Source organism: Semicossyphus pulcher, unplaced genomic scaffold (assembly GCF_022749685.1).
Source record: "Semicossyphus pulcher isolate SPU_LCO1_2020_fin unplaced genomic scaffold, fSemPul1.0.p SCAF_10, whole genome shotgun sequence".
Lineage (NCBI taxonomy): Eukaryota > Metazoa > Chordata > Actinopteri > Labriformes > Labridae > Semicossyphus > Semicossyphus pulcher.
The window spans coordinates 19,964,972-19,977,372 of NW_027211604.1; the positions used below are offsets into that span (position 1 = coordinate 19,964,972).

The following is a 12,401-nucleotide window of genomic DNA, read 5'->3' on the forward strand; positions in this document are numbered from 1 at the left end:
TCAGCAGCCTCCAATCCAACCCTTCTAACAGCTCCAGCCTAACACAGTCTTTTGATTTGAGGTATAAGACTAGTATTACTATACTCAATAACAAAGTACAATATGCTAAATCAGGGTTTGCCCAATCTCGGATCCCATCGGCTATAGTCTGACAACGATATAGCCTCTGGGGACAACGGTGAACTTGCCGGGAGCGCATAGCCAGCGGTTAGCAATAAAACAGATCGATCATTTCTGATGCATTCAAGGAAGTCGGGAAATCTGAACTCTGAACGCCTTTGTGACAGCATCAAGGGAATTTATCTCAAGTTGAATTTTAGAGTGTTAGCTGTTAGCATGTAGATGTCTGTTTATAGAGATTAAAGGGAAACTAAATCATCATCAGATGACGCTGATGGGAGCCGGGATGTCATTACGGCGCATTACGTTCCGCCTGCTTCTGCTCTCCACACTGACTGTTTTGCCTGCACATGCCGCAGCCTGCTGATACGTGATTGGTCAATATTACTCGGACTACAAGCGTAGTACAATCTGAAACCAGAATCCTTATTCTGAAATGATCACTCAAAGAGGTATTTGGACGTATCTTGACAGTCAAAATATACAAAAGAAGAGAACATACAAGTGCTGAAGTAAAATTAAAATAAAGAACGAGATGTGAAAAAAGATGCAACAAAGATGTGAACAATGATTAAAACATGATCATGAAACAAGCTGCAACTGCTCTAAACTATTCTACAAACTAATTAATAACGTTATCAGGCTTCACCATCTCTTAATTTAAACATGAAGTACATAATGCTGCAACATAGTCCGGTAAATATCTCATCATTAAAACTGGCAGGTTATGACTCCCTCGTCTAAATTACACAACTTAGGTGCTGAATTCAGAGCGGAGAAAAAAAAAGTCATTCCAGTTCTCAGAAGCAATATGAGGCTGTAGTTATTAAGCTGCTGGGCTAGTTTCTCCCACGAGGCTTTGACAGCACATCTCTGTCTAGACGAAGACTAATGGGAGGTTTTGTTCACTGCTAAGAAAATAGCAGCTGTTTTATCTTTGTAAAGAAATCCAATTAGCTGAGAAATAAACAGAAAAAACCCATGTAGACATATCAGCTTTTTTTTTTAGGAAGGCCATTAAAGACACCATCTTTGAGAAATAACATTGTGCAGAGACGTCCATGTTTGACAGTGACCAGAAGCCACAGACGTAGTTCTAGCTTCAAAAGCAGGCTGGACTTCCGCTGTCAAGTCTAAGGTGATGAAATTTCCATCGTCATGTTCTTCCCCTTCAACGCTCAGAAACGATTCCACCGTGAATATCCATGTGAATGTCCAATCACTGTTAATGTCAAATTTAGTGAATGAAAATGAATTCCTCAGTCTGTGCTCTATTGACCAGGAAAGCTGAATGTTCCTGGCCATGCCAGCGGTGCCTTCGTGTACCAGGATGCATTGTGCAAGCAGCCACATCCTCGGCCATGCTCAGCTGCATTTCTTTGGCCGTTTATTCTGGCATCAATTAATATGCGATATATATCCAATCCAACCCAAACAACGCTAAATGCACCTTTATCCGTAACATCCTCTGCATTAATCTTTTGGAGTGCTGTTTTTAAAGTAGTTAGACTTTTTAGTTTTGTCATCGTAAACTTTGACAACAACTGCAGATGTTTTTCACTAGGGCTGCAACTAACGACTATTTTAAAGGTCGACTAGTCATTAATTATTGCACAATCACTGCATGGCTTTTATAAAGCTATCAGCTTTTAAGTTTAGTTGGATGTTCTTTTCAGCATGTGCTAACAAACAATTATCAGATTTGGCAAACACTAAGACAAAAGAGAAATAAAAAATCCAATGTCAAGTTTTTGTCCATTTTAAAACCAAAGGACAGACAAAGTGCTGATATAAAAGAATTAATGAAATCAAGTCAACAAGTCCAACGTACCTTCTCTTCAGATGCTCGCACATTACTGACATGCTCTACTGATAAGCAAGGTCCGCTTTACAAATCTTGCAGGCGTCGAGGGTGAAACGCTCCAACACTTAACAAGTTATAGGATGTGATGGTGTTGCATCGCCGTTTTGCTATGTTTTGTTTACCTGTTGCTTCCTGGTCGCTGTTTTGCAAGCACAACTCTCAGCAGAGATAGTAAGGATGCGAAACGGACTCGCAACTCGCAATGAAAAACATGCAGGATGACATAACCAACGGATTTAGTCATCGATTTCAGTTGACAATGTTGACTGATTGTTGCACCCTTGATTTTCACACCATGAACCTCACTCGGATGAATAGAGATACAGTTGAAATTTAGCGAACGATCCCTTTAAGTGCTGCGTGTGTATAAATGAACGTTAAGTGCAAGCAGATGATCATTGGGTATCAATCTACATCATGTTCGGATAAAATACAATCACACTTTATTATATAGCACAGTCCCCAATCAGTGTATGCTCATTAAATAAAAAGCTTTTCAGGAAGAAAAACTGGGTCGTCAGATTGTGTGCTAAACCTGTAGCTAAACAGGCAAAGAAAGCAGGCAAGTCATTTACGAAGACGCCACAAGTATTTCTGGGAAGCACCTCGGCAGCAGTGAGCTTTTTCTTTCAATGATGCCTTCAGAAATAAACGTGCAGGAATTCTGGTACAACTATTTTGGACAAAGATGACAAGAAAAGCTATCAGCATCAACATGCCTGCACACACACACTCACTTTCGAATAAATGCACAAACACACAAGAGCAGAGGGACCGTGGTCTCGTCTGGTCACACTGCATTGCAGCCAATCAGCTAATTAGGGCCATGGGAATAGTGGAGGGAGTGTAATTTGTGGCTGTTGTCATGACTCTGGTCACAGGATGGACAGGAGTGACATTCACACAGACTGACAGGGTGGGGTTGTTTTGAGTGTGTGTGTGTGGGAATGTAGGGAAAAGTAGTGAGGAATGACTGAATAGAGCAAAGAAAAGCGAGGAAAAGCGTGAAGGCACCAAACAATCAGATAGACAGAGAGGAATGTAAACCGTCAGATGAGTAGATGTGATGTTAGTCACACGCACACACATATAAGGGGTCAGAGGAAACGGGAAGTACGGTCACATTATGGCCATGAGAGTCAGTCAGAAACATTAAAGCAAGAGTTCTCAATAGCTGACATAACCCGTGGTCACGGGATGGATAAGGGTTGTATTCAGCCGGAGAGGCACATTCACAGCCGGACAAAAAGATGGTTATGTGGTCACAGGATAGACATGAAAGTGTGGTACATCTCTAACCCCCCCCCGCCCCCAGGATTTTGTGTGTTTTACCTTCAGGCTGTCTGTCTCACGAGGCTCGTTAAAACCAGGCCAGATTTTATTTTTTTTAGCCGTGACAAAGGACACATCCACGCCAATCCTGCTCCCTTTAACAACTGTTGTTTGGTAGCTGAACTGTCCCCCGTGCAGTTGTTTCAGAGTCTATAACTGGGGAAACTACCCACGATGCAGTTGTTATTTTCTATATTACAGAAGAACCCCCTCACATAAGCTTTTTCCTCCATTTTAACCCATAGCAGCTATTTAATCTCATTTCAGCAGCAATAACAAATCTTTATGAAGTGTATGAATCAACAGTTGCATATGGCGGAGTTTAAAGAGGGGAATTAACTCATTTTACAAATTATAGTCGAGTGGAATACTACTGAAAAAGTCTTTTGTGTCTTCACCTGCTTGAAATTAAATCCACCAAGGACTGAAGATCTCACTCGTAGTCTGTAGTCCACTCCTCATCTCTGCTTGAGGCTAGCAGGAAGTTCACCAGCTAAAATCACCAACTGAACTGTCAGTGGTCTGGTTGCATTGTAGGTAGAGTAGGTGCCCGGTATTCTCATGGTGTCTCATGACTGTATCACTGGTGTTGTTGCACAGATGTGTCAAAGCTGGTGTTCTCTGTAATCGATTGAAGTAATAATATTTGAAATTGGCGCCATAGCTGTGGAGAAAGTTGTACAAACAGTTTGTGGTTCCGCCCATTCTACTTTACTACAACACCCAGCATGCATTGCGCCCCTCCCTCTGAAAGGAACGGCCCAGCGAGAGACACTGGAGTGAAATACTACTGTTTTCCAGTCATGGACATTGATCTCTGCAGACAATGGCTCAGAGCGGGACAGAATCTGAAATACGATGAGAATATAGCGGTGGATCGTCTAAAAAATCTTCAGGTCTGCAGTCTACATTTCAAACCTGATGATTTTGAACAAAGCATGACATCGGAGGCGGGCGTCCTAGATTGAGGAAGTGTAGTTTAGTTATTTTTAATGCCTGAAGCTGCTGGTGGGGGGGTTGGTTTCAGACGAAGTGATTAACTGCACGCTGCCTTTGTTTACATTTTCCAGGGCAGAAATTTAAAGTGAGTGATACATATGACTGTTAAAGAAAGCAGGATGAGAGTTTTTGTTAAAAACCACCACTTAAGCATGTACAGGACAAAATCAGCAAAAAGATAAGAAATGTACGGCTTTGTCCACAGGGGGCGCCACAATCAACACAAACTGAAAGTTCCTCACAGGAGCTTTAAGTTCTGTAACATTCATAACTTGCGTCACTAGCCAACCCCACTTAACCAAGAAGTTTTGTTGGGTTAACAAAGTGTTTCATATTGTTTACTTTGTGTTGTTATTGTAACCATGACGACAAAGGCAATGAAATATTGAGCCTGTGACCGCAGATATATTGATAATGATAAAAGACACCTTCTTGCCTCCTGGTAGCTGCAGTTGTCCCCATCTGAACCACTTTATAGTAGTGAAAAGAACAATTAATAATGGGCCTTATAATGATCTGATAACATCCAAAGAGGGTGTATCAAAATGCAATATTAAATCAGGATATTTTTCTTGACTTGTTTTGGAAGAAAATATAACAGGAAGGGTATGATTGGGAGTATGTGGTTGGATATCTAGAGTACGTTTAGTTTTGAAACAAGTGGCTTGCATAATAGAAGCATCGTGTACTCTCATTGTTGGGTTATGTATTTTAAAGGGTTTTTTAATTGTCATAACTGACATAACAAGCTATTGACTCACTAAACATTATGCAATAAAGAAAGAAAACAAATTCCTCCTGCAACAACAGACCGCCACAAAAAGCCTACGGGGAATGAATTGTATGGCCGGAATCTGTGTACCGAGCTGTTTTTTTCTGCCTGGCGAGGATATTTGTGTATTTACGGTTTCCTGGAGGAAACTGAGGGCTCAGTGTTTGTTCTGTGCGCGTGTCAGACAGCGAGAGCGAGCAGAGCAGAGCATGTGAGTAAGACTGTCAGTATGCAACGTGTTGAGCAGATGAACTCCGTCTTGAACTTCCCAGCCTTCAGAGGAGGACAACACTCGCCAGATCCGAGACAAAAAGAGAGACGATCCGCTTTTTGTTTGCCCTGATTGTTTATCTAAGTCTGATCTTTTACTTGGTTATTTCTGGATTCTTGCCTTAAAGGATGTAACGTTGTGGGATCCCTCAGGACTTCTGGACTTTTTCAAAAATTTGGACGCGACACCGCTATTCATCTTTTCTATAGCAGTGTGTCCCTGCTGTTTTTTTCCTGCCCTCCCTTGGTATTTCCTGCTTTTATGTGTTGTTGTGATCCCGTCCCTGCGTCCGGATGAGTGTGCTCCGCTGGCACCGGCTCTCTGCGCTCTGGAAGAACTGGATGTTCAACCAGGAGCCAGAAGAAGAGCAGGGCCACATCCCAGAGGCGCCAGAGCCACTTAATAAAGACGGGAACACGTTCAAGGATCACAATTCAGATTTAAACAACTTAACAGAACACGAATCTGAAAATTTGGATTATAAAAACCAGAAATTAAAACTTGAGAACCAGAGCATTGGATTAAATCTTAACTCAGCTCCTAAGGTCCAAAAGTCTGACCCTCTTAAACGCAGCATCTCTGAGCCGGAGCATCAGTCTTCCAGCTGCCCCCACACACCTGAAGGTTGTGGGTGTGGATCCCGTAGAAGCTGCTATTCTGAGGAAGGTGTCGACTGTGTATTGCAGGTGGATAACGGCAGCGAGGGGGACGACGGTTTTCTACAAAGAGAGGGATCTCAACGAAGGTCCAGACGGCGCTTCAGGAGGGTCAACCCCCGAGGAGAGCGGGAACTGATCACAGACGGACAAGAACCCGGCGGCTACAACACGGTAAGAGAAACACCATAACTGTAGATAATGCAACTCCTAAATACTGAATGAGTTTATTTCACAATTTAAACACTGCTTTTCAACAGTAAGGAACTTGCTTTGATCTTAAACACACACTTTATCTTCCTTTACATTTGGTATCTTCCAGCTTCTACATGTTCCAACAGTAAAAGGCTGTTTTCAGAGATTCTTGGGACAATTTAAAGATCTTCAAGATGTCTTCAGGTGTCTTTCTGAAACCTGAAGACATCTTTACATAATAGTGCTTTCAGTCTCAGCAGTGGCAGATGACACAAACTGGAAAGTGTCTTAATTGAGGGAAACATGTAGAGAAAAGCTTTTAAACAGTCTAAATGTATAGCCCAGTGGTACTTAAGTTCTTTGAATGCTAAGACACATAATTAAACACAGAGTAGACACCACTAGTCTTACAGTCATCTGATTCTGTGGCAGGGCTTTCTTGTACAATGTCTGTAAGAAAAGTACTGAAAGTACTGAGTGTGTGTGAGCTTCAGTTTCCCTCCTTCTGATAGGATCACGGGTCCGGCCTTGTGTCAGTTACACTTCTGACTAATCACCAGAAGCCATGCTTTGCCACACACAAACGTGCACGCACGCACACACAAACTTCAACACTTGCATACACACATTTACCAGCTCATGCAAAGCTCCCCGGGGTGTTACAAAAGGGTTTAATGGAGAGCTTAAAGCGTTCTCTGCTGACCCTGTGCGACTCTGTAGTCTCTTGGTGATTGTTGCACTTTTTAAAATGACATTTCTAGCCTCCGTCACCAAATCCCAACACGTTCTCTTTTGTGAATGCAATCTTGTTAAAGCTAAGCATTCAGTTATGCTAGCACAGTCCAAAGGAAACCAAGCAGAACAGTGCAAATGTCACAGAAATACTGATAATTACGTCAGTGCTGCATTAAATTTGAGCAGGATAGGGCAGGATGAGCCAGAGGCACATTTAGCAAGAAGACTAAGACGCTGTACAAGATATCATTGTATTATGACGTGTGTTTGACCCTGGTCAGTGCTAAGTGACTGAATTGGGCCCTCTACATGCTTTCTTTCATTAAAGGAGCAATTCGCCCCTGGAAAAAGCCACTGTCAGACAAAGCTGGTGTTCTCTGTAAACGATAGAAGCAATAATATTTGAAAGTGGCGCCATAGCTGTGGAGAAAGTTGTACAAACAGTTTGTGGTTTCACCAACTGAACTGTCAGTGGTCTGGTTGCATTGGGGGCCCAGTATCCTCATGGTGTCTCATGACTGTATCACTGGTGTTGTTGCACAGATGTGTTATCAAATCCCACCCCTGGAAAGAGCCTCTCTCCGTCAAAGCTGGTGTTCTCTGTAATCGATAGAAGCGATAATATTTGAAATTGGCGCCATAGCTGTGGAGAAGGTTGTACAAACAGCTTATGGTTTCACCCATTCTACCTTCATACAACACCCAGTGTGCATTGCGCCCCTCCCTCTGAAAGGAACGGCCCAGCAAGAGACGCTGGAGTGAAATATTTCCAGTCATGGACATTGATCGCTGCAGGCAATGGCTCAGAGCGGTACAGAATCCGAACTATGACGAGAATATACCGGTGGATCGCCTAAAAAATCTTCTACATCTCAAACCTGACGACTTTGAACGAGACATGACATCGGAGGCGGGCGTCCTAGATTGAGGAAGTGTAGTTTAGCAAGCTCCCTGGCCTCCGCCAGGTGACACGTTTAACGTAGTCTGGCGGAGGTTTTCCAGGGCCCATTGGGGAAGCAGATAGCGTCCTCCAAAGGCACAGAGCGAGATTGCATTTTTTCCTACCATAATGGCATTAGCTCCCTGTAATAGCATGATAGGACTGAGGTTGAAAATCAGCAAACTGGCCCTTTAAGTAACATTATAGAACTGTAGAATATAAAATGCTTGTCTGTCCCACTTCACCTTGCTTATTGCCCCTTTATGACTGTATCTTGTTTCTTTCTCTTCCCTTGTCATGTTTCTGCTCCTGTCTTCAGGATTATGTCAACCACCAGGTAGGACAACATACAAACTGACTTTTCCCTCTTTCCTCGACCCGTCTCGCATTTATTTCCACATCTATCAGTGTTTTTCTGTTGATGTGTCTGTCGTACGTGTGCGTTTGTGTGTGTGAGTCACTGCTGGTACAGGCACCTGTTGTTTAGACACAGGCACAGTGTTGGGAAAAGTGGGTCTTTTTGAGGCTGCCACACACATGCAACATGACACTGTGGGTGGCAGATAGGAAGCGGGCTAACTGTGGAATAAACAGATGCATGCTGGGAACAACACCTGACAAACAAATGGAGGACGAGGTGTTTTGTTATGATGTTTTAACTTGACAGGATACAGACAGGTTTTGGATGAATCTGTACAGAACAATTTTTTTTCTGTGTTTCTTGTGATTTTTGGGTCAGAACATCGTCGGTACATTTCATGTTAAAGGAAAATGTGATCTATCTTTCTGGCCACCTAATGTGCTGTTGGCGGATAAATTACACATAATGGCAACAGTAAATTTCCCCACATTGTGTGTGTTAGAAGAAAGAGACATTAAGAAAATTCCCACATCAGTTTCTTGCACCATCTGATAGTAGTGAAAAAAAAATACATCCATTATCTACAGCGCTTATCCTGATCAGGGTCACGGGGGGCTTGAGCCTATCCCAGCTGTCATTGGGTGAGAGGCGAGGTACACCCTGTACTGATCGGCAGTCAATCTTAGGGCTGACAACAGACAGCCTTTCACACTCACATTCACACCTACAGGCAATTCAGAGTCACCAATGAACCTAACAAGCATGTCCTTGGACTGTGGGAGGAAGCCCGAGTATACGGAGGGAACACACTCATGCACCAGGAGAGCATGCAAACTCCACACGGAAAGGCCCACTTTGTCCGAACAGGGTTTCGAACCAGGAACCTTCTAGCTGTGAGGCAACAGCTCTAACCCCTGCACCACCATGCAGCCCAAGAAAATACATCTCAAATGTATCTTTATTCATTCATCATGATACAAAAATTATGTTCAATGAAGCTAATTTTAACAGAAGATATCCTTTTTTTTCTTTTTAATTTTGTTTTTTTGGCCATTTTATTCCTTTATTTAGAGGGAAAGGACAATGGATAGTGTCGGAAACAGGTAGATAAAGTGGGGATGACGCGCGGCAAAGGGCCGAGGATGGGAGTCGAGCCCGGGGCTGCTGCATCGAGGACTGTTGCCTCTGGGATGCACGATTTAACCACTGAGCTAAACTGGCGCCCCTGAAGTCATCCTTTTAAACATTAAGTCGAAATCACGTCAAAATTTAGGTTGTAAAAATAAAGAATTAAAAAACAAGAAATAAAATGTGACTTAAAAATAAACTCTCAAATGTTAAAAATTAACAAAAAAACCCCATAAATATTGTAACATCTTATTCTTCCTCTGCAGCCTGCTGCGTGCCAGACCTTTCTTTGCACCTTCCCTTGGTGGAGAGAGGTCTATTTTTGATTTTCTTAGAACTGCAAGCACACCGTCCTGAAATAGCCTTGTAGTAAAACGGGGAGTTTTTACAATGGCAACATTGGGTCATCCTTTGGCTATGTGTCTAAATGTTAGCATGATGATATATATCTATGCAAAAAAACACATCTCTGAATAAGGAACCAGGTTGTCATCAACCAGACATCCCCTCTCTCTGTGGTTAGTGAGCCCACAGAGCAGATAACTGGTTACAGCATAAAATGCAGCTAAAGAGTCATAAAAACCATTCGTTGTGTTTGTACAAGACACTGTGATTTTGACACTCGGGGGGGGGGTGTCCCATTTGTGATGATATAATGGTAATGAGTGGATGGTACACACAGGCTATAAATGTAGTTTGTTAAACTCACGTGCACACACATGAGTTCAAATGGAGCTGTTTTTCTCTGGCAGTGGATCAGTGGATGTTGTTTAGAGGCCTTATTAAACCATAATGACATCAGTAATCCATTATCACTGGTGGCCACTGTTGCCTGGTCTCTCTCTCTCTCTCTCTCTCTCTCTCTCTCTCGCTCTCTCTCTCGCTCTTAATGCTTAATGGCTGGCTCTGGAGTGAATGAAGTTCCTGAAGCTATGAATTGAACAGACAAACAGCTGATTAGATCACACTTTTTTTATTTATTTATTCATCCTTTTATTTATTTAAATACTTTATTTTACTTCTCTGTGATAACTCTGGTTTGCCATTGATTCCCATTGATCCAGATATCCGATTCCTCTCCCAGCGTTGCGGGAGACAGACGATCCTGTGCATTCTCTCACTACCATAACAGACCGCTGGGATTCACTAATGACAGCCTCGTACCACACACAGACTGTATATGCACAGAAGCAGACACATACCGCTGCACAGCACACACACACAGTCACTTCATTAAGACATCAGATGCCTCCCTGGGTTACTGTCTTCCTCTCACTGGACACGTGCAGATAGATAGATGAACCCAACGCCTCATTTGCCTTGCAGGGAGAACCTGCTCTTAGAGCTTTTACAGCCAGGCTACTCCGCGGCACCCCCAGGATCATTAATTTAACATGAAGCAGGTTCAGCCATCTGTACAGGACAGTTCAGTATGCATAATAGTAGAATAAAATCAGCAAAGATTAATGTTATGCTGTCTGAGTCATTCAGCTTGTGCTATTAAATTCAGAGTTTAATACGTTGATATTTCACCAGACAAAGACAGAAATGAGACATGCTCCATGTCAATATAGACACAGGTGTTTACACACTGTGAAACTCTGTGTTTTAGGCAGTTACATGCGTCTTAAACTAGTGGAAACAGTCAGAGCATGAAGCAGCATCCTCTCTGCTGTTTTGAAGCAATCCAGTGTCGGTACGGAACGGAAACAGCACGTCTCTTGCAACGTCTGTGGTTAGCTAACTTCCTGTGTTACCAGGCAAAACGTCTGACGTCTGCTCCATTATTTCCCCCCAAACTCTTTAGCATTTGTTTCACCTCGCCGGCTAACCTGGGGCAACACTGGAGTTCAGTGTGTTAACCTGCACTGATAATGGAAAGCATCAACCGCCAACTAATGAAATGTCTTTGGAAAGTGAGGGAGGTTTGTTGAAACCTCGTTTGGGCAAGATTCAGAAAGCACAGTCTGTCTTTTGCTGTTGACATGTCCTTCTTACCCTCATGGTGATGTGTCCGGTCTCTGATTGGAAATCTCTGCACGCAGGAAGCGGCAAAGTCTACATCTCACAAACGTGTTCCTAAGCAGCAGTAACGAGTCGCACGTCAGTGAATATGTAAATCTTTGAATATCGTAAATATCTGAAATATCCAAATCGATAGTGTCACTTGTGTTCATTCAAACATATCAAATAGTAGCTTTGCTGTTAGGTTCAGGGTAGGTTTGAACCCGTGTTCAAAACTTGGTGTCGCACAGTATTGTTAGCTCGTGCCTCTATTAGCTAGCATGCAGCTGAAGTCCCCAGAACACTAGATGCTTACTGTCCCATATTTTAGCTCGTTCTCACCTGTGTGGAGGAGGCATCATCCATCTGCTGAGTCACATCGTATCAAACAAAAGGGTTGCACTAACTACCAAATGTCCTTGGTGGAGAGGTTGTGTTATTCACTACTGTTTCTAAATTCTGCAGTCTGCAGCCCGTCAATTAGTTTGTCGAATCCCAAAGTCATTTTACATTAATAATAAATGTATGCAACAACATTTGGTGTGACATGGCAGTATGCTGCTAGGCTATGTAGCAACTTCAACCATTCGATTCATTTGGCCTCTAGTTCAGCATAATACACAGACAGTTGACATGACATGGTTTAGTAAGGCAGCCCTGGACGGACTATCCCGCCTCTCGCCCAATGACAGCTGGGATAGGCTCCAGCCCCCTCCCGACCTTGACCAGGATAAGCGGTATAGATGGATGATTTAGTAACCAATGCTAACCATTTGTTTGTAGTGTGGAATACCGTCAATGTGGTTTAATGCTGATTCAATACTCAGATGTATTTCACATAAGTGGCCGCTACCAAGGTTGTTGTCAGTGGAACATTGTCATTGTATGGAATCTGCACCATGGAAGACAAACAGTTGTGATTGGCCTGACCTGGATCAGGTCGGGTGGATATCTGTCCAGAACCATCTGCTAGAGCAAATTTAGCTGGGCGTTTCCAGGCTTACCTTTGCCTGAACGTGTTACA

At 42.9% G+C, this 12,401-nt stretch overlaps 1 protein-coding gene across 8 annotated transcripts in view; it reads left to right on the plus strand.

Annotated features, from left to right (window-relative positions):
• Positions 1-12,401, plus strand: part of LOC138597864 (rap guanine nucleotide exchange factor 6-like) — a 178,053-nt gene that overhangs the window by 67,028 nt on the left and 98,624 nt on the right. For 3 of the 8 annotated variants that reach the window (XM_069669385.1, XM_069669395.1, XM_069669412.1), the window contains exons 1-2: positions 5,652-6,188; positions 8,204-8,221. In XM_069669385.1, coding sequence (XP_069525486.1) covers positions 5,652-6,188; positions 8,204-8,221 — 555 coding nt within the window. Of the gene's footprint in view, positions 1-5,651; positions 6,189-8,203; positions 8,222-12,401 lie in introns of those variants that run through there. The other 5 variants (XM_069669422.1, XM_069669446.1, XM_069669430.1 and 2 more) reach the window with 3 other exon arrangements.